This window comes from Dreissena polymorpha, chromosome 4, assembly GCF_020536995.1.
Source record: "Dreissena polymorpha isolate Duluth1 chromosome 4, UMN_Dpol_1.0, whole genome shotgun sequence".
Lineage (NCBI taxonomy): Eukaryota > Metazoa > Mollusca > Bivalvia > Myida > Dreissenidae > Dreissena > Dreissena polymorpha.
In genome coordinates, this window is record NC_068358.1 from 92704479 (window position 1) to 92727351 (window position 22873).

At 36.0% G+C, this 22873-nt stretch overlaps 1 protein-coding gene and 1 non-coding gene across 2 annotated transcripts; both read left to right on the forward strand.

Annotated features, from left to right (window-relative positions):
* Window positions 1–4843: 4843 nt before the first annotated feature.
* On the forward strand, window positions 4844–4915 carry Trnam-cau (transfer RNA methionine (anticodon CAU)). Its single transcript has one exon. It is a non-coding gene; the product is annotated as a tRNA-Met (tRNA).
* A 2251-nt stretch (window positions 4916–7166) lies between these two features.
* LOC127878600 (uncharacterized) lies at window positions 7167–14709 on the forward strand. Its single transcript, XM_052425123.1, has 2 exons — window positions 7167–7943; window positions 13876–14709. The coding sequence occupies exons 1-2, from the start codon at window positions 7167–7169 to the stop codon at window positions 14707–14709; spliced, it is 1611 nt and encodes a 536-aa protein (XP_052281083.1).
* Window positions 14710–22873: the final 8164 nt, after the last annotated feature.

Below are 22873 nucleotides of genomic sequence, written 5' to 3' on the forward strand. Positions count from 1 at the left end.
TATTTACAAACGAAAAGAAGACGACTACTCAATGCCTATGCATAGGCGTTGCTGGAGTTGCCGTCTCGATTAACTTGTTTATTGTTTGTGTTTTTAAGTCCCTTATTGTAATTTTAGCGTTGCTAATGTTCGTTATGCCCTTTGTAGCGGCATTCACAACGCTAGTAGTCTTAGCCACAGACATGGTCACGCCTTGGTGGGAAATGCAAAGGAGTCCCTTAGTTATATCAAAACCTTTAGGTAACAAAGGTGGTATCTTGGTTAGTCTAATCTCTCTGTTTTTACAACAGTCTGTGCAGAATTTTGCAATTACGGCATTTTTGGCTTCGTCATAGTACCCAAAACTAACTCTTTTGATGTTACAAATAACGCAACAAGCGTTTAATCCCAATTTTTCCCTGTACAAATCCGCCACACTTTTTCTACCCTTATACTGCATCATATGGAGCGCTTTTTTCTTGGACCCTGAACAAAGTGCGGCAGTCTGGTCTAGTGCTCTAAGAATAGTCATTTCCAAGATCGTGATTTTCTTTTTCTTAATAACGGCCTTTACTATTTTATTGTAGATGCGACAAATCGCGTCTGGCATGTATTGCGTAGCGGCATGACCTAAGGCAGAAATGTCTTCGTCGTTTAATTCTTCGTCGTTCGTCTGTTTAGTCGTCTGTTTAGAAGTGCTAGGGGCATGCATGTTTTCGATTTTGACTACGTCGCTTCCTGGCGCGAATTGGGGAGACCACAGAAGGAACGTTTTTACGTCCTTTGTTGTGATATTATTAACCTGGTTTTCCGCGTCAATCAAGTCTAAGTCATAGATCAGCGATAAAAACAATGCTGCGGGAGTCGAATCGGCCGTAATTACCGGTTTTGGTAACTCTAGTTTTGTCTGTTTCTCGTCTTTGTCGGCACCTTTATCGGCACAAGGTAACTTAGCCAATACGAGTCCCATGCATTTTGAGGCGAATCTATTATAATTTTTACTCATTAACATAGACTTTTGGTCAACGGGGAGAGAAGCTTGGGGGGCCGCGATTCGAGAGATTGACTTCATAATATCGTCTTTGAAACGTATTATGTCGTTTTTCACCGTCTCGTTAGTCTGTTTTATGTCAGCCACGTCTTTTGTTATGTCGTCGGTTTTGGTCGATTCGTTAATAACATTTTCTTGGAAAAGCTGTCTGTTCTCGTTCGCCAGTTTTTCTGCGCGATCTGCGCTCGTCTTTATAGTTTCGATTGCAGTCATTAACGACTCTAACTTGTCGCTTATCTGTCCGAAGATTGCTCCAGCAACCTTCTGCATGGCATTATTTACAACTTCTTTTATGTCAAAGTCGAGAGGCGTCGTCGTCTTGGCTTTTTTCATGGGAGGTTCGTCTTCAACGATAGACACGTCAGAATACTGTCTCGAAACCGTCGGATTTTGTACGGGAGAAGATGTGGGGGATAAAGGTCTTTTAACAACTTTTTGCGACTTAACGGCTTTGTACGCTATTTTGGGCATTTTTCTCTTTAACTCCGATAGAACCTTGACCGGTGACATATGTACCTGAGGCGTAGGTGTTGGAGGAGGTTCGACATGAGTTAAACCGAGGTCATTAGTGTCATAAATGTCCATGTCTGTAACGTCGTCGGATTCTAATGCCTCGTCATTCAGGGGGAATAATTTTTCATTATATGTCGGAGTTGGGGGCGCATTTGTAGCGAAAGGTTTGACGTTGTCGTCGTCGTCTTCGTCGAATACCATAGGACGTAATTTACTTACGTCTACGACGACTTTAAAAACATCGTCGTCATTGTCGTCAATAACTGGCTGTACATCGTCAATAACTGGCTGTACAGCACTATAGGAACTAGAGTCGCTTAGTGCTCGGTCCGATAAGGCGTCAACTTCCTCGTCAGTCAAAGTACTGAGTATTGCCTTATTAGTCATTTTTACGGAATCTGGTAATTCCGTAAAGGTGGTGTCGGCGACAACATCGGCGTTTACGTTTTGTCCGATGTCGTCCTCATCGTCGCTAGCGCCGCTACAGTTCTCGTCGTCACAATACTCGCTACCACTTTCATTGTTGTCGTCGTGGTCGGAATTCTCGTTATCTCTATCGTCGTCGTCACCCTCGTTCTCACTTATGTATTCGTCGTCATGTTGATGTGAGGTCGTCGGTATCTCGTGCACATTCTCTGGTTCTAGGTCATTTTCCTCACTGATTATAGAAGCCGCATTATTGGCTTCTTCGGGAGGAAACAGAGACCTCTGTCTGTTCTCTTCGTCCGGAATTATGTGGGTGGGAGAAGGGTGTCGGTCGGTGTTTTCGAGATGTGCGGTTGGGGACATTGGTACAAACTTAAGTTTACTATCTACTTTCGACTTAAGGACTGACATTAACATAGAGTCTTTGAAGCTGATCTTAGCGTCAACGGGAAACTTTTTCCTTAAGGCTCTTTCTACTTCAGTAATTTTTGATTTAAATTGTTTTGGGTCTACGTCTATCTTTTTGGGTGTCAGTACTTTGTCGAGGTAATGTATGACCTTAGTGTCCCATGTATTCTTTGATATGTAAAGTGGGTGTTGTTTTGGGAAACTCTGTCGAATTGCCATACATATGATCATGTTTTTTGGGTCAGCGTAGTCTTTGTCCGTCTCGTTATACATTTGACTGAACAAGTTATTAAGCTCGTAACATTTTTGTCGTTTGGTGTAAAATTCTGGTACATTTTCCACGAAATCAGTAAACATTGCTACAGACTGGGAGGGATTTGCGCAAAGTTTGCTAAGGTCCATGAAAAAATTGACAATATCTTGGACTATAAGATTCAGTTCGTGGACCGAAAAAGTGTCGAAAATGTTTTTCTTAGTGGCTAAGAAAGCACAGTAAATTAGGAACCTGTGCTCCTTGAGTGACCTCCTTACGTCGTTGATTTTATAAGCGACGATCCCCTCTAGAAGTTGAGCCTGCATCTTCTTAAGATCCGGAGACGTTTCGTCATACCGGTCGTCGTACATGTCCCCCAAAAGGGCCCTTATCGCGAACGGAACCGTATAACGATTCAACCTCCTTAGCTTGTTAAACTCTCCCAGACTGCCCAATTCTATTAAGGAGTCGTACCTCGTCTGCAACCATGGCATGGGATCTTTCTTGGGGTTGTCAGATCCGGTTCCGTTCTCCAGCGTTATCAGCGTGATAACGCGAGCCGCTATCATAAGTTTGTAACCCTGAAAATATACATACATAAAAGGGGGTAAAGTAAAGTGAAAGAAGTATATATTCCACGTAACGTATTAACAATAATGGTTTCGATATATGTTTACGAAAAATAAGCATTAAAATCGCTTTATACGTAAACGAATTTTATGAACCGATAATAGTAAAGGAAAACGAACATGTATAATTCTTACCTCTGATTGTATATCTATATCCTTTGCCGTCTTCTTTGAGGTTTCCGCCTTCTTCGAGGTTTTTGTTGCTGCAGATTTCATTGTAGTTTGTCTATTAAAGGGGCCTTTCACTGGAAAAGTAGCGCGAGATGCTTGAGTTGTATTAGATTTTCTAGCAGTTTGTTTTGTACGTGCCATTTAGTTGTCGTCCTGAATACTAAGAACCAAAAAAAAACTTTAATATTGAGTAATAAAGCGAAAAAAGGAAATGAAATAAGTCTAACACTACTTTATTAAATTAATATAATATCTAAAAAAAAACGAGGCATTATAATCACAAACTAGTTAAAATTACGAGAAGACTAAAAAGTACATAAAATAAAGTAAACTGATCAAAAACGTAATGAAAAATCATCAAGATATCGAAATAATGAAATTAGTAAAATTAGCGACGAAACGTACTAAGGCCTTTAAATCGTGTAAAAAACCTACAGAGTTTGTGCAACACTTATTAAATGTAATCTACAATGTGTGAGTATAATTAGAGTTCAAACAAAAACTTATAGATCTAATAAGAGTTGTAACAAAACCACTTAGTGTATTTTATTAACGAATCAAACCAATAAGAATTAAATATGTACAAACTAAACAAATTCCAAAACTAACAGTTAGAAAAATAATCAAAGTCTAAATTGGACTTAGAATATTTCGTCGCATTGTAAAATAATCAGAGTCCAAAAAAGACTTTGAAATTTTTCACATAACATACTTGTAAAATAATCAAAGTCCAAAAAAGACTTTGAAATTTTTCACATAACATACTAGAAAAATAATCATTGGACTTAGAATATTTAGTTGAAATATTCTGAGTTCAAAAATATCATAGTCCAAAAAAGACTTTGAAAATTTCGCATAACATATTCCAAAAATATCAGAGTCCAGAAAGGACTTAGAAAAAAACATTAGCAAAATATACTTACAGTTTTTTGCTGCTAGTAATATCCTAAGTCCAAATATTCACAAGACACTTCTTTTCACACACACACACTATTATCCAGTATTTTCACTAGGGGTATCCTGTTGATGTTATACTGCTTGGAACGCTGTATTCCGATGATTAACCTTCAATACAACTGTCCCTTATATACTACCAAAACAAGGGGGGGGGATTTGTGTAGACCCCTCCCCCTATACCATAGAATCGCTAGTTTTTTTAACTTATTAATAGAAACAATACTAGTCTCGGGTAAATTTCTATAAGGACGAGAAATTAAACGCTCCAGTTTTTACCAAGTCCAGCGGAATAGGGATAAATAGCAAACACCAACTACTCGTCAAAAAATACTAAAAAAAAATATTTTCTAATTTAAATTTAATCAAAAAATTTAATACGCGTCGTCGTCGTCTTCTGAGCTCATCAGAGAAATTTTTAGCGATATTTAAAAAACTATACGGGTTAATAATTATTATAGCAGAATGGCGCAGTGGAAGCGTGCTGGGCTCATAACTCAGAGGTCCGAGGATCAAAACCTCGTTCTGCTAATAAATTTTCTTACAGAGTTTTTTCCATTTACTAAAAATTTGACGAAGTTAATTAACTTCCGATAACTGTAGTATTTTATACATAATCCCACAATTGTTTAGCCAGTTTAGTCGTGACAGTATAACGTGTAGTACGTTACATTGTGGCTGCAAAGGTTCAGGTTCGACTCCTGATCGCGACATCATGACTTTTAAATCGAAAATTATAATAACTACAACGCGCCCTACAAAAACATTTCGAAATAAGGTATTACACGCAACAACTGTAATAAAAATACCAAAACGTTCGGATGTATCAAAAAACGCTTTAACAGATATACCGTCTCCGGGCGTTTGCGTTAATGCGAAATCGGTTAAGGATATAAATTTTTTGTCAAGTTTTGAATTCCCATTATTGAGCGATGTGAATGATTTTTGTGTTTCGTACGAATAATAAAAAGGTTAATTAAACGACTGAAAGCGTATTTTATATATATATCAACCTAATTTGTGCTAAACATACTTTTATTTATAAAATGCGTTCTAAAAAATGGTATTTAGGGTTTTATTTTGATCAATCGGACTACGAGTCGGATAATGTTTCTGATGAAGAAAACGGGACTCCAGTGATTGTTGAGGATGATATAACGCCAAAATCAAACGCTGACGACGGAGATATAAAGGAAGAAGGCGAAAAGGATTATGATAAAAAGTACGGAGACACCGATAATAAAGACATAATTGAAGAAGAAAAATTAAAAGCGATCTCGCCAGTTGCTAAACTAGACGATTTATTGGTATACGATACGGATGTTAAAGTCGTTACTTCACCTATAATTGACGGTAAACCCGGTTTTTCTATAATATCAGTAAAACCAAAAAGAAGTCGTATTATAACTTATTCAAGCAGCGATTCGGATTCGCACTTGTCTCGTGACGAAACTAGTACTACTAATAGTGTTGCAAATACTAAAAAGGGTAAAAAAGGTAAAATAACGAAACCTGATGAAAAAAATGGTGATGAAGATGGTTTTATTTTTAATGTGAAAGTTATTGATGGCGGTAGTTCCGACGAAGAAGAATACGATGACAGCGATCAATCTGACGAATCGTTTATAGTTTCAGATAGTGTCTCTTTATATTCATCTGAATGCGAAATAGATTCCGAAAACGAAAACGACTCCGATTCTTGGGAAGAAGAAACGGTTAGTGGTTCTGATAACGTAACTTCTAGCGAAGACGAAATATCTAAACCAAAAACTACTTATACTAGCGTAAGTGAAAAAAAACGAAAACTATCTACAACGAATAATGACGACGATAATAATGCGTTAGAGCCTTATGACGATAGTCTGGATAAAAACGTTGAAGACACCTCTAAAAAGGATAGTTTACATTTTGTAAATGTTAAAAGAAAGAAAATAAAAACATAAAACCATGTATTTTTTGTCGTTTTTATTTTAACATAAACAAGGGAGACAACTGAAAGCAGTTATCTCCAAACATAAAAGGTGTGTAGCGCACAGATAATCTTGTAACTAAAAGCTAAGAGTTTTTATACTTGGTTAATTGTTGAAGTATAATCTTCCGTATGTTGTGGTTTAACAAGTCGCTATTGTCGCTGTTTAAAATCCACAGCTTGTGCTTTAGCATAAGGTCTGGAATTTCTTTTGTTGACATACTGGCAATAACCATCATTATGTATTCCGAATATCTTCTAGTTTCGTCTTTAGCGTGTCTGGCTATGTATCCTTCTCGTAATAAAGGCCATACGTCTTTACAGAACGATTCCGAAATAACGTAAATGACCACTATAGCTTTATATATTCCTTCGTTTACAGTTTTAATCATTGATTTGGTTATTTCTTTGTCTAAAATAGCGAGTTTAACGTCTAGCATCGGTTTACTCGAATCCTTTTCAAGTATATCTTTGATGCGGGAATTTACAAGAGATTGTACAGTATTCTTAGCGTAATCCGAATCCTCTTTTGAACAAATTATTAAGAAGTCGAAGTCGCTCATTTTTAAAATATATCGTATTTTCTAACGTACGTATAATAAATATATAAACAGATGTGATAAAAATCTCTTAAATACCATTAAAGCGTGTTATTTATAAAAAGGGTAATTAAGTTTACTAAATTACCCTTTTTCATATATTGTAAATGTGTAAGGTTATATATTACCATATATGTTATAAAAACCATCTACAATTAAGTTTTAAAATTCGTTTATATGATATTTTATTACGAGTACAAACAACGACTAAAAAATGGAACAAGGGTTTTATATTACTACTGATAACTATACATGCAACACTGCGGATAATCTCGGCAATGGGGCTACAGCGTCAGTTTATCTCGGGCATAACCGGGAAACTGGAGAACCAGTTGCTATGAAAATTTTTAAAGATTCGAGCGAGTTTCATAAGCATATGAAAAAAGAAATTGAGTTTTTGAAAACTATAAATCATTATAATATAATCAAATTTATTTCGAGTGAAAAAGAAATGCTGAACAAACAACAAGTGTTAATTCTAGAGTACTGTTCAACGTCTGTCCATAAGATGTTAGAAACTCCCGAGTATAAATACGGACTCGGCGAAAAAGAGTTAGTATTATTTTTAAGAAACATTACTTCAGCAATGAATTATCTTAGATTGTATGGATATGTGCATAGAGACATAAAACCTGGAAATATACTAAAAAGAATTGACGAATATGGACGAAACTCTTTTGTGTTGGCAGACTTTGGTGCGATTAAACAATTATCTAAAGATGAAAAGTACTACTCTATACAAGGTACTGACGAATATTTACATCCTAGAGTTTATAAAGCTGGAGTGTTAAAAGAGTTTCAAAGTTTCACAGGTTATACGGAAGCTTGCGACTTGTACAGTTTGGGAGTAACCATATATCATGTAATAACTGGTCAATTACCGTTTCGACCGTTTTTGGGACGATTGGATAAAACAACTATGTCAAAAATAATCACCGAAAAAAAACCGGGTGAAATGTCCGGTATTCAATACGAGAAAGGCGGACCAATTGTGCGTTCTAAACATTTTCCCGAATTGATTGTTTGTAATAGATCTTTTGCAAACGTATTGAAGCCTTTGATAATAGACATGTTGCAATCGGAGCCTGAAGTTATAACGTTTGAGGATTACTTTAAACGAATTGATGAAATATTAAGCAGAATAAAAATGTCCGTTTTTCATCAAGAAACATCATTACTACACTCTATATACTTACTAGAGACGGACACTTTATTAAGTATACGGGAAGCTATATGTAAAATAACCGACATGCATACCGATAAACAAGTGATTTTGATAAATGGTAAAAACATAGATATGGTAGCAAGAGGGTTTAAAACGGTTGGTGACTTTCCCAGATCCATAGTAGAACAACGACTATTTCTTTACGATTCAACTATATCTGAAGAGTATAAATATAATTCAATGTACGACCAAACGCCTGACACACCAAACTTACCTCGTGATACCACATCGGAATACGATTACAATGTTGCGTACGCACACGCCTGTGTAGCGTGTTACACAAAACGGAAAAATAAAAATATTCAAAAAAGACAACGACTGCAACGAGAGGGGTGCGTTCAACTGTATAACTACGTAACGGACTTGTTACAACAAAGTTATTATTCGGTTTCATATTTCGAAACTATCATCGATAATTTTAATAATAGGTTATTTGTTATAAATACTAGCGCTGAAACCGTAAATCAATCGGAATTAATAAACGACGAAGTTATAAATCTGGAGTACGGAGATATTTCCAATCTACATGCTAACACTGACTCCGCTAATAAATCAATAACAACTGCTATGGAGCGGTTAACTGAACTAATAAAGTTTGTGAATGAAATGCAAGATAAACTTACAAAAAAGGTAAACCCCAGTATTATAACTGAAGAAGGATGTTTTCCTTTATCCGGATGTTTCATATCGGACACATGCGAAGATAAAATGAAAAACTATAACAAAAAAACACTAAACTTATATTCATCGTTTTCGCATTTTAAAGAAAGAACGCGGTATTCTCCTCACAGACAACTTGTTCACAACGCTGAAAAAAAACAATTGAGTAATAACGATACTCAAATGAAATTGCTACATCAGTTTCATTGCGTTGGTAATTTAGAAAAGCTAACCAACGCAGGGAAAAAATATGTAAACTCTTTAAAACATCACGCTTCTCAAATATACCAGAGTATCTATAATGTAAGTGTTCTAAACGGTAGCGTAAAAAATTTGAACACTACGTTACGAAGAATTGAAAGATGTTATACGGATTTGTTAAACAAACATATATCATCTCAACACCAAACGAACATCGATAAATGCTGCACTAACAATCATGGAAAATTAGGAGAAAAACGAAAGTTACATCCATCTATATTAACTGAACTCGAGACTATAGCCAATGGGCAATTAGAAATAAGCAAAATAATAAATGAGAATTCCAAGAGGATAATAAAACTTGCTAGGCAAACCCCGCCCTTAAACATTGAAGATATAGGTCATTCTATAATTACGCGTGATCATATATCGGAATCCCAAACGCAATCACCTCTTGGAATTCCGCAGGAATTACCCTTAATTTTGTTATTGGAAAGCCCGGCTGAGAGCTATATAGCGGACTAGTTTGTTCATTGTATATTAGTATATATAAATCGATTAATCGTGAAATAACTTTATACTATAAAACAATGGCTAGCGTAATAAAACGTACGCTATCAAACCAGTCTGAAAAACGTCAATGCGAAAAAAAACAAAAGTATTCAGCATCGGTTATAGATCTTTTAGGACCTAATGTGCAACTTGTAGACGATTACATATCCAGCAATCTAGATACGTTGGTTGACGAAAATTCGATAGACCGTCTTTGTTTAAAACTGAAATCTGTCGACTTAACGCCAAAAGAAAACGAGGATTTGTTGGGTCTAGCATTACGAGTCAACAATATCCTAGAGTCTAATAGCGACGCTACGAGACAACTCGACATAAATGCTAATACGAATAGTTCAACAACCGATTCTAAACTAGACATCAGCAAATTGCAAACCGATGCGTTCACTAAAGACGAAGATGGAGATACGTTTTTGCATGTAGCCATAATTTTGAAGTCAATAGAATGGAGCGCTATATTTATCGCTTTAGCGAAGAATCAAATCGAACTGTCTCTCTTTAATAGAGATTTACAAACTCCTCTTCATTTAGCGGTTATTACGCGCTTGGAAAACATTGTTCGTCAATTAGTCTGCGGAGGTTCGGACGTAACGGCTGTCGACAAAAACGGAAATACGCCGCTTCATATAGCGTGTCGAGACGGATTAACGATGATAGTTGAACACCTGGTGACGCCCGTAAAATACAAAGAAGTAAAAGGTCTCTCTTATACGCCTCTGTACCAACCGGTTCCTCAAGATTTCGATATAGCGAACTATGACGGCTTAACCTGCCTGCATCTAGCGGTAATGAATAACCACGAGAACGTATTGGGAATTCTCTTAGATAAAGACATAAACTTAAATATCGTTGAAAGGAAAGAAGGAAAAACCGCTCTTCATATAGCGGCCGCTAAAGGAAACATCAAAATGATAAATATACTGGCAAAAAACAAAAAGGGCAACATAAACGCTCAAATGTACAACGGAAAATCCCCTTTAGACTTGGCTTATGATTGTAGACAAATCGTAGCGAGTATAGTTTTAGGCAGTATTGGAGGGAAACGATTTGTTGAATGCACAGATGATGAATTATAAATTAAAATATGCAAAAATAGTTATTATTTTGAAACTGTATATAATGTAATATGTGATATATGTATATATGTTTTAGTGTATATTGTTGTTTATTCGCTTGCAATAGTTTGTACAGAATTATACGATATGTTAAGTTTTTACATTTCAAATAAAATATATAAATTTAACTATACGTCGTTGTTATATACGAACAAGCGCGTTTCAGAATTATCAACGTAACTTTATATTTTAAAACACCATTTGAGTTTTCTTAACTCGAGTCAACGAACGATTTTAATACGTTTTATTGTCAAACGACATGTTACTACATATATAACAATACGCATGCATAAACTTATTTACGAACGCATAACAAAAGTAATGTTTTAACATTTATACACTTTGCAAGCACCCTTTACAACAGTCTTGCACAACTCGCACCTACGCATATGCGTACCTTTACCACAATCTTCGCAAGTAATCAAGTGTCCGCAAGGTAAAAAGACAATACTCGTTTCTTGTCTCAAACATACGACGCACATCTCGGCCATTTTTAATCTCTTATTTTCTCTAATTAGTTTTTTCTTTTTTAACAGTAATTCCCGCGCAGCCTCCGATTGAGCGTTAGAGGCTCCCGCTATAGGTTGTTCATTGTTTCGAGTAGTAGTAGTAACTCTTTGAGCGGCGCCGCTGGGCGGCATACCGCGTTCGAGGTAACCTAAGTCTTGGTTCAAAGACGTTAACAGGCTCGTCAGTTTAAAATTGCCGCATTTTTCTTCGTCGTTCGTAACGCTAACGTTGACTTCGGGGTTTCTGGTAAAAAACGGACAGTTGCGGGACATATTTCTATGAATCATCGCGGGATTGTCGAATTCGCTCAACTTCGGTATGGTCACGCCGCAACAATAACAATGGACTTCGTAACCGCCCTCATTTTTGTAGTAAAGACCCGCTTTCGCGTACCTTATCGCGAAAATCGCTCCGTCCCGCGGATACCCGATAAACGAACGTAACCGCGCACTTTCGTACTTCATAGAGTCTTTAAAATCACGCCCTTCTTCCGCGGAGGCCATTCGTTCTTGCGTCAAAGACTAGTCCGCTACATGGCGTAACGACGCGCATAACCTAAAACGTAGCCTCCTAAAACATTCCCTCTCTATAAAACGCACTCTCCTCTAAAACATCTAAAACGCACCCTACGTTTGTGGAAGAAATTTTTGCAAAAAAATAAAATACGTTCGAGTGGCGAGCGTACGTTTGTGAGAGAGATAAACTTTTGTGGAAAAAATAAAATACGTGGTTTGGGAGAGCTTTTGCTAAAAATCAAATACGTTTGTGACGGTCGTAGCGTTCTAAAAATGTTTTTTGAGCGCGCGCATATTATATAGATAAACAAAAACGAAAGTCGTCAGCGAAGGTTGGGGATTTCCATTTTAAAACCTATATATAGTAGGGTATTTTGTTATTGGGATTTCGGCATTACCGAGTTCTAAGTTTAACTTGTCGCGGAATAAACGTTAATTGAGATATCTTTAATGGCGTGTATATATATATAACGGTTTACGCGAAACGATAGACTCGGGAAATGAGTAACTACAATATTGAAAAAGAACGATTTATATCGTTTCAAAATGTTCCCGATGATTTGAACAGCAAAATATGTAGCCTTCGTCTATCTAAAAATGGTTTCTTTTATGCTGGAGAAACGCTCGGTATATTATGTTACTTCTGCAAGTTTCGGTATAGGCCTAACTTTTATCTAGAAGACTTTGTGACTCTTCACGGGAAAATGTCGCCGTTTTGCGCGTTCCTCAATGGTAAAACTACGAACAACGTTCCTATGCAAAAGCCTGAAGACTTGCTTCCGTGTTTTTCCAGAAGTAGACAAAACGCAGAATCGGCCGACTCAGATCGGCAAAAATATCCGCATCTATACTATAAGCTTAATACGCGAACGACTTATGGTGGTAGTGATGTCGCCGCTACTACTTTCACCGCCACCACCACCACTACTACTAGTACGGCTCAAGGCTCAACTGGAAGTTCGACCGACGCATTTCGCCTAAGACATACGCCTCAAAGCCATACGCTTATTACACAAACAACATCTAGTGGCCGTACCGCTACTACTACTAGTACGGAGCATCAATCTAAAGCAGCGACTGAAGGCGCAACTGGGAGCTTGGCCGACGTAGCTCGTCAAAAACATTCGCTTCAAAACTCTACGTCCTCTACGTTAATCAATAATTTCGCTCAGAGCCTACCCGCATTTCAAACATATATTGCGCAAAAACCTGAAACAAAAAGCGAAACGTTAGGAGCTCGCCCTAAAACTACGACAGCGCCCGCAGAACAATCGGCGGCGACAGACTTCTTAAACAGTCCCGAGTTGCAATTCGCCGTATCCTTTGTGGCTAAAGCCGAGACGTTAAGACAAGCGATTGATGCTAACAAAGGAAAGGGTTTACCCGAAAATTTTGAAGGTTTATTTTCGGACATGTACCGTCAATTGGAATCGCGAGTAGGTAGTATGAGTCTCAACGACGACAACGGTGAAACTCCCAAACATCCTCAACTGCATCCTTATTTATGTAAGCAACTGCAAGAAGGAGCTCAAGTTTTACTTTTTAATAACCCGGTACCGTTAGCGTTACCGAACGCTGAAGACAAATCAAGCGAGCGCAATATAAAAAAAAAGAAAGCTGCGAGACGTAGAAATAACAAAAAACTAAACGCTATACGAAAAACCACTTATGTCACCGAAGCGCCTACATCTAAAATAGAAAGTAGTACGCCCGATAACGCTGTTCTTACGGATATTGAAATCAAAGCGATTAATGAAGAAAACTCAGAGATGAATTCGCAAGTAAACTGTAAGGTGTGCTTGGACGCTGTAGCGGTAGTATTACATCAACCGTGTAATCATATATCTGTGTGCGAAATATGCGACCATAAGCTTCGAAAATGCCCTATCTGCATAACTAGCATAACGGGACGAATAGTCTGTTTTAAATAAAGGTTAATCAAGTTATAGGGTATATAAGATACAAATTTTTTTTTCGTATTTTAATTTATACGTTCGTTTTCTAGCGCGAAGATGTATAGGCTAAGAAAACGTAATGCGGCCGCTTCGAAAAAATTGCCGAGTAAAAAGCCTAAATTGGTAAAAAAAAAAAGATAAAAACGTTACCCATTTTGTTTCTGAAAAACAGGTAAAAGCCAATTGCGAGTTAAAAGAGTTAAAGACTATTGGAAAACGCGTACGCGTAACTACGATAGATCAAGCTAAAGACTCTAGTTTCGCAAAAGTATTAAGGTGGGACTTTCCAGTAAATGCGCAAAACTTTAGCGTTGAAGATGTAGAACCGCTTGTGCATAATGAAATAGTTGCTAGCCGCGATGATAAAGAAAACGATGATAAAGAAAACAATAATAAAGAAAACGATAAAAATGAGAGCGAAACGGAGGACGAGAGTGAAGAAGAATCTACTGAAGATTCATACGACTCATATCAGGAAAGGGAAGACCGGAGACGAGAGGAAAGACGCGAGAACAGAAAGTATCAAGAAATAATGTATGATCAACGAAAAACTCGAATGGCGGAGGCTAAAGATTTTAGAATCGAAAGCCATCGTGAAAGAATTGCGAAAAAAGAAAAGCTGTTGCCTAAACTCGGCATTTTGCAAAAACAAGTAGACGAGGAAAAACTGGACAAGGAATACGCTCAAAGAGTGCTTGACAATATCGAAGTGAAAATTCCGAAAGTTTTAAAATCTACCTTCTATTACCCGAAAGCAATAAGTAAACTCGTCAATAAACTGGAAAAAAAACGAACCGCGTACTCTGAACAGTTGCGAACGGGAATTTTCGATAAAGTGTTTATGAACGAAAAGCTCGCTGAAGTCAAACAAGCCTTGGATATAATAGAGCAGGACGATGCCGATTCTTTGATCGCGCCGCATAACGAGAGTCATTCGTCGCAGTATAGTCCACTACCCAGTACGCCTTCCGATTCTACGACATTAAGCTCTACGAACGATTCTTGAAAAGGCGTAAATTTGCGATAAAAAGGGTTAATAGGCTGTAAATTTTGTATATATAGATATAAATAAGTATATGATGCAAATGACGAAACGTATAAAATTAATAAACTACCAACTAATCAATTAATTAATTATGAATTTAGATAATTTCTTAAATGTGTTGAGGAAAAGAGAATGTCAACCTCAATTGATTATCGTAGAAGACTTTCGAGACTCTAAAGATGCGTCGCGAAAATCGATGGCCGAAGAGGTTGCTGAGCGGTTGAACGCTACGTATTTTAGTCACGGAGCCCGCAAAGCCGTATATATTTCGTTCGAAAAACAAAAATGGATACGAGATTATCCAGTGAGCTACGTGTACAATAGACAGATAGGACTCAAACCTAAAAGCGGGTCCGAAGTGACTCGAATAATAGAAGAATCCAACGACTTCGTTGCGGATTTACGGCGCGTCATAAACGCCGAACTCGACAAAAATCGATGGATCGTAATGGAACGGTACGTGCACTCTCACATTTGCGAAATCCTAGAGAGAAATTTGGTCAACTTATCGCTAAGGTACTGCGAAGTGATGTACGGACAATTTCCAGTTCCAGACGTTATGATAGTGGTTATCGCGCCGGACGAAGACCTCGGTGCGCAAGAACGTCTAGCGAAACATCGACTACGAACCAGCACCATTAGACTCGCTAAAGAGCACGGGACTATCGTCCATATATGCGAGGACTCCGAAATAATACCGGTCACGATTTGCGACAAAATTGAAAAAATGCTATGCTTTATGCCTTCGAGTTCGATGTTTCTACACATCGATAGATGGTTAGATAAAACGAATTTATATTATTGAAGATTGTTAAACGCATTATATTTAATATGTATGTATGTATGTATTTGCTTGTATACGTTTGCTTCGTTAATACTTTTGCGTATATGAAACGGTTTTGTAACTAATGTATATTATTATATGTCTGTATTGATTAAACGAAAAAACTTAATCTTATTGTTGTTGTTTAACTATCATTTCGTTAAACGCTCATTTTCAAAAAACCAATGCCCGTAGTATACATCGAGTTTTCAGCTAGCAGACGACGATTGGACAACGTTAGTCTCTCCGTCTTAGGAATCCCATTAGGATATAAGAGTATAAATGTCTATATATATATATCGACTAATAAAAACTCTCAAAATGGTTAGATACGAAAGGTTTAAACTCTGGTATTCCAGACTCAAGACAACAATTAGGAGTACGAGTTTATTATTATAATTTTATTGTTTTTTTTGTAAATGTTTAAAATTAACGCCGTTATTTGTCACAACAGAATTTTAACGATTAACTGCGTGTATATATATCGCGCTTAACAAAAGTATAGCTATTTAGTTTAAGAGTTAGTACATATATATAACAGCGTTTTTCCGTAATTTAGTATTTTTAAAAAAGAAAAGAGTTTTTGCGCAAAACCGATATATAAAGTTTTTAGTCAAAACGATATCGCTATAAACTCTTAAAACAAAATGTATTTAGTTTTATATCGAGATTCGTTTGTAGTATAAACTGACATACAATAATAATAATATATTATTAAGTAATATCAGTTTTCTAAATAATCGTATAGGGGTATAGTTTATACGTTTCGTTTCTTTTTACTCATAAATGAAGTAAGGATTGTACGTTATTCTCGTAGTAGTAGTAGCGGTTTTTTGTTACAAATTCAAAATACGTATACATACATACGTACGTACGTATATTCATTAAATATTGGTAGTTTTATTTGTACGTATCGGGTTTTATAACTCGATAAAACGAGTTAAAGCGCTGTTGAGTTTTCTTTTACTCCGTTATATATCTTTTTACAGTTTAACGAATACGTAAAGAGTCGTGCAGCCCGTAAATTCGAGTATAAGGCTAAAGGTAACGGGTTTCATACAAAGGTTATTAATCGTTCTTTTCTAAACTACCGTTTTTAACAACAAATATCGAGTTATAGTTATATTTTTGTTTAATACATAAAACGATAATAGTTTTTAAACATATGTACATAAAATACATAACATGTTGAAAGTTTACAAACGCACACAAATCATCGTCGTAGTAGTAAAAGTTAATATAATTAATAAAAAGCGTCACATTTCTTCTTTTTAGATTAGTGTCCAGTTAAGCGTTCTTTTTGCGTTCGAGCAAAGGTTGGCTTTGTCCGCCTTCGACGTCTTCTTCGTCGCTCGACTCTTCATTATCGCTCGTTTCGGTGTTGTCGCTGGATTCTTCGTTATCGCTCGTTTCGGTGTTGTCGCTCGATTCTTCGTCTCTGGCGCGGGCAGCTCCTTTCTCGAGGTCCTCGTTCATGTTCTGAGAGTTTACGATGAAGACGTTTGCGGGTTGTTTAAAGTCGAAATTGGTCGCTGCCGCTTGCAGTTCGTCCAGTTTTTTTTGCGTTACATTAGGTTCTTGCGTTACATCAGGAGATTTGTAATAGTTTTGACAGTCCCAACAGTTTGGACATTCATCTTCTCTTACGTTTGTTTTCTCTACATTTATAGTATTATCTGGTGTTGCTTCCGACGACATTTTAATGCAAAATGTGCTTGCTGTAGTAATAATACTTTAATTTCTAACTAAATAATTTTTGCTTTATATATGTTCTTGTAGTTGATTAACCTTTTGTTGTCAACTAGTTTATAGGTTAATTATTTTTATTTTGTTCTTTTGGGCAGCAGGGACAGTTTTGGGGAAATCCAAACTCATCGCAATTTACTCCTGGAACTTCAAAAAAACTTGTAGGCAATATCCGTTCATTTAACTTTTTGCTGTTGTTGGGTAAGTTTAGACGGGGTTGCGTCGTATTATTGTTATTTATCCAATGGGTAATATCTTTTAAAATACTCTTATCGCTCATGTTTAAATGCTTTAAATATAATGATGATGTATTTCAATTTGTTTATAGCGATAGTGCCGATAAGATGGTTCAGCTAGCTTTATCCCGCAAACATAACATTTAAATCAATATATCGTGTTTAATATAAACACGTTTTAGGTATATTAACCTTTTGTTGTCATTTTATTGGTGTAACGATTAAAACGTTGGTAATCTATCAAGTACTTATTTAATTTATGAGAGAAATATTAAACAAGTAAATCTCACTCGTTTTCACATAAAGACGTTAATTACACCAATAATTAATACAAAAACAACGATTATTAACATAAACCGGTAAAATTTACTCATCGATGTAGAAACAAAACTTTCAGCTCCTGAGTAATGGGTGATATTTACGGGAAATCTAAAACTGTAATGAGGAAGCGTTTCGGTTGTCATTGTCGAAGTAACGGTTTTAATAGTGTTCGCTCCGGTAATTACAGCGCTAAGAGTACTAAGTGTGTTACTAAGACTAATAGTACTCGTAGTTGTTGTACTAGGTGTAGTAGTACTTGGAGTAGTAGTTGAATTAGTAGTAATAGCGGTCATTGTGAAATCTGTTGTAGTGGAGGTGCCACTGCACGCAACTAAACTTGCTAACAATAGCAACGCTATAGCGGCTACAAAAACTTCATTTTTTTGTTTTTTAATAGCTATATACTGAATATTTTACATTTTCAAAATGAAACCAATAGCTATCATCACAAGTAACGCAACAAAACTCTCCGGTTTAATCAAACCGCTAGAATCCGTTTGATAAAATGTTAGGTTAACAGGAACAATAAAGTTATCATCTTTATCCGGGATTATAACGGTGGTAGTATTATTAGGAATAGCAGTAGTAGTAGTGGTGGTGCTAGTACTAGCAGTAGTAGTAGTAGTAGTAGCAGCAGTAGTACTAGCAGTAGTAGTACTAGCAGTAGCAGCAGTAGTAGCAGCAGTAGTAGTAGTAGCAGTAGTAGTAGCAGTAGTAGTAGTGGTGCTAGTACTAGCTGTTGTAGTTCTTGTAATTGGTATTGATCCATTGACACATGTTTCACCATTTGAGAGAGTCTGATAAGGCAACGAAATTGAGTTGGAACAACTAAGAATATTTAAATTGCCGATTTGTTTTAAATATACAACGAAACTTTTAGTAGTCATATCCAAAACAGCAAACCATCCCGTAGGAGTAGTACACGCTAAAAGATGAGCTGCATAACCGTCATAAACAGGACTACAAGTAAACGATGGCATAAGATCTACCGGAGGCGCTGAATCTTCGGGTCGTTTATATTGATACGCGCTACTAGCAAATCCAGTGCAAGCGCAAGAATGCGTACCTGGAGTGGTTGTTGCCGATATTACAGACAATAACGCCACAGCTAAGACAGCTATAAACACCATTGTTATTGTTTTATATGTAAAATATAGTTAATTTTGTATAAAAATCAAATATAACACATACTCGCAACAAAAAGCGAAATACGTAAAAGACGTCACCTATACACTATTATAAATTTTGTTAATGAACAATATTAAATACATACAATAAAACAAAATAAAAAAAGGCTACACATAAACTTTTATAAATAGCGTTGTTATAAAGTACGTCAAAAATCACTTGGGTAATTTTAATACAGTTTTAGTTATTATTTCTAATACAATAGACAAGTAAACAACAAAAAAGCATATATGTGTATAAACACTACGGAAATAAAACGAACGATTTGTCCAAAGTAACATTTGCATGGTTTTTAGTTTCTCATGTTTAGCATAGTTTCACTACGCCCAATTGTATTCTTCACGGGCGCGCAAAGCAGGTCTCAAAAATCCGCAGTGTGGAGCCAGTTTAGCGTGCTCGTTCCAAGGATTATCGTCTGGTAGCCATTTATTAAATACTGATCTACACCAATAACATTGAACCGTATCTGGTTCTTTAACATAAAGAAATCCGGCTCTGGCCAATAATTCCGGCGTTTGAAAGTTTTCCTTTGAATATGAGGATGTAAACGATTTTAATCTAGACTCGTAGCTTGCGTACGTAAAAAGGCACGCGGTTTTTTGAAGGCGACCATGGTAGTTTTTTAAAATATCGTCAATAGCGGTTTGGTCTTCAATTTCGATTAATTTTAAACAATATTCCTTTTTTTCCTCTTTTGTTATCGGAATATTTGCAGAATTGTAGCCTGACGCAAAACCGCACTCTGAACTTAACAGCCGATGCCTTGATTTTATGTCAAACTCACAGACACTAAAATCTTTCATCGTTACTCGGCAAAAAACGCACTCAACTTCATCATTGTTTGTCGTGTACATAAACCCATTTGCCGCTAGTTTGAATTTATGCACGTTAAGTTCTTTAGACCAATTTGGATGGTCATACGTTTTTAACCGTTCCATTTCTCTGTAATACTGTTCGTAATATTCTGAAGGATTTTCAGCGACGTCTTCGCCTATGTCTTGATCATCATCAGAATGTTCTCCGTCAGGATGATAATTTTTTGTACACCCCATGATGTTAATAGTTAGACGATTTTTATTACGATAAGACATTAAAATACACAAATTGAAGGTTTACGGCTCGTTAATACTTATATAGGTTTATACATGTTTGGTTAACCTTTGTAATGTAAAAAAGGTTAATTGCCTGTTGTTACAAATGTTATCCAAAATAGGTTTTTATACTTTTTTCTTTTCTTTGTCTACACATTACGCATTTCTTTATTTGTTTATCACATTCAAAACACGTGGCAATATGTCCACACGGAAAAACTAACATACAATATTCTTTGTCCATACACACTTTACATTGTTTCATTTCTTTAAGTTTTTTATTTACTTCTTCTTCTATAGCTTTTTCGTTTAAGTCCGATTGCAATGCGGCATTGAAAGCGTTTGATGCAGAATTATCATCTTCGGGAAGTGTTAAACGATTTGTCGCTTCATCTTTAAATCGTTTAGGACTCGCTTCAACTGTTTGATTGGTATTTAAAGATGATGCTGGTTTTTCCTCTTTGATTTTTAGCTTTTGATTGAAAGTGTTTGAGGCAGAATTATTATCTTTAGGAAGTGTTAAAAGATTTGTAGCTTCATCTTTAAATCGTCTAGTACTTGTATCAACTGTTTGATTGGTTTGTAAAGATGATTTTGATCTTTCACCTCTGAGTCTGAGCTTTTGATTTAACGCAGTTTCATAATCAAGCATATCTTCATCTTGATTTTCTTGCGAGTAATTACTACTAGCGCCGTTAACAGTATTGCTAAGGTTTTTAAGTGCGTTTTCGTCGATTAATACCGCGCTCTGTCTTAACCCAGCTTGTTTAAACTCCAGTGACATTTTTAAAGCGATTTTTTTAGCATTTTCGTCTTCGCCTATGTCGTCGGAACATTGGACGTTCGAAAACTGAGATTGTGGATACGGGTTGGCTGATTTATTTAAGGTTTTAGACAAATTGTTAGCGTGTTTTGTAGAGTACGTATTAGAAAATGAACAGTTTGGAGATAAGGTACAATGAACTATAAAAGGGTCTTCCGTCCATATAACGGGATCATAAGTAGCTTTACAGTCTATACAAGAAACTGTAGAAGTAGCCATATCTTTGTAAAAAAACCCCGCTTTAGCGAGCGCAACGAGAGTGTCGTAAGGCAAATTTTGGCGAAACTTAGAAAACGCAAAATGCGCATCAAAATGTTTTTTGAATATTTTTTTAGACGACATTTTAAATGTTTTACTGTCATTTACATGCATATTCGTTGTGTATTTTATATATATATTGTTCAATTAACCATTTAGTATTCTTAATTTTTTATACAAAAAAACACGATGGATATGATTCCCGTTGTACCCATAATAGTAAAGCTTAATACTAAGGGTAATATATTTTTATCCATATCAGTCTCTACCATAGATTCGCAAAGTACTTTTTTTTGAACTGCAAGCTCTTGAATTATAGCCGGTGGTCCATTTTCTACATAATATACCGGAGATCTGTCCATCGTCATATTTGGACAAATATAAAACGTATGATATATAGGAGGAATAGCTTGTAAAAAAGTTACTAATTTTAAGTGAGGTATTATTCGTCCGTACCACTTTCTAGTACAATTAACCGACAGGTCGCATAAACCTTCGTAACTCTTTGTAGCATCTTGTTGATCTGGCATAATAGTGCAACATAGTTCTTCTTCTATATACAACAAATCCGGAGAAGTTCGTAGCATTTGTATATTGTGATGAGCGATAAAATGATTCGTATATCTTAAGTAAATATGTTGATGAGTAATATAACACAAATCAACTAATTCAACTCCGTACACGGCCGTAGTTGTAGTTAGCGTTTGTTGAGCATAGTTCAAATGCAAAATTAATAAAAACATAGACGAATGTAAAATAAGTTTCATTTTATTACTTATTAACAATACAAACAATTTTTATATATTGTAGTACATATATATATTATTTACGTTTTATACATTTATTTAAAGCATCTAATATAACAAATAAAATACGTCCGTTTATTTCTAAGTCATTGGGGGGGGGGGGCGGCGTCCCCTTTTAACACGATTAATATCCAATATATGAAAAAACACACTTCAGAAACATTGGTGGTTTTCCTATACTCTTTAAGAGCTTCTCGTAAGGCAATATGGATAGGAGTTATATTTTGCTCGTTTAACGCGAACAAGGTTCGTTTGCTTGCGTTAAGAAACACTTTTACAGTTTCTAATCGAACTGCATCTGTAACGCCAGATTTTTTACAAATAGCTAAATGTAAAGGTACGTTTTCATATACATCCTTTACATACAGATGCTCTTTTTTTAGTTGTATCAACTTATGAACTGTTAAAGGTAAACCATGTAAAGCCGCTAAATGTAAGCTCGTCCTGGACAAACCATCTCGTTTGTTTAATGTAGATTTGTTAAAATTCACATTTTTCAAAATGGATAAACTTTCAGCTTCTTTTTTATTTCGAATCGCAAACTGTAGATTTTCAATTGTAGGTTCTAAAACGTCTATCGCTGTCGTCGAAACGTTATTGCTCCACAGCTCTAGTAATTCATCGGTGCAATTAAACGATGATATATATTCCACATCTTCGATATTCATAAAATCCTCTATTTCGGAATATAATGGGATTGAATTAGGATAAGAATTCATTGTATTGTTAGTAATATGTTTGCTAGTATAGGTATATAGTAAATGTTAATATAAACTATAATTTTATAGTATAATATATATACGCATATATATTATCGGCATTTTAAAGCTCGC

Bases quoted from the DNA above. Each gene is read 5' to 3' on its own strand.
- LOC127878600 (XM_052425123.1), top strand. From the start codon at position 7,167: ATGGAACAAGGGTTTTATATTACTACTGATAACTATACATGCAACACT. The intron at 7,944-13,875 runs GTGCGTTCTAAA...TCTGAAAAACAG, and splicing joins ACGAGAAAGGCGGACCAATT to GTAAAAGCCAATTGCGAGTT.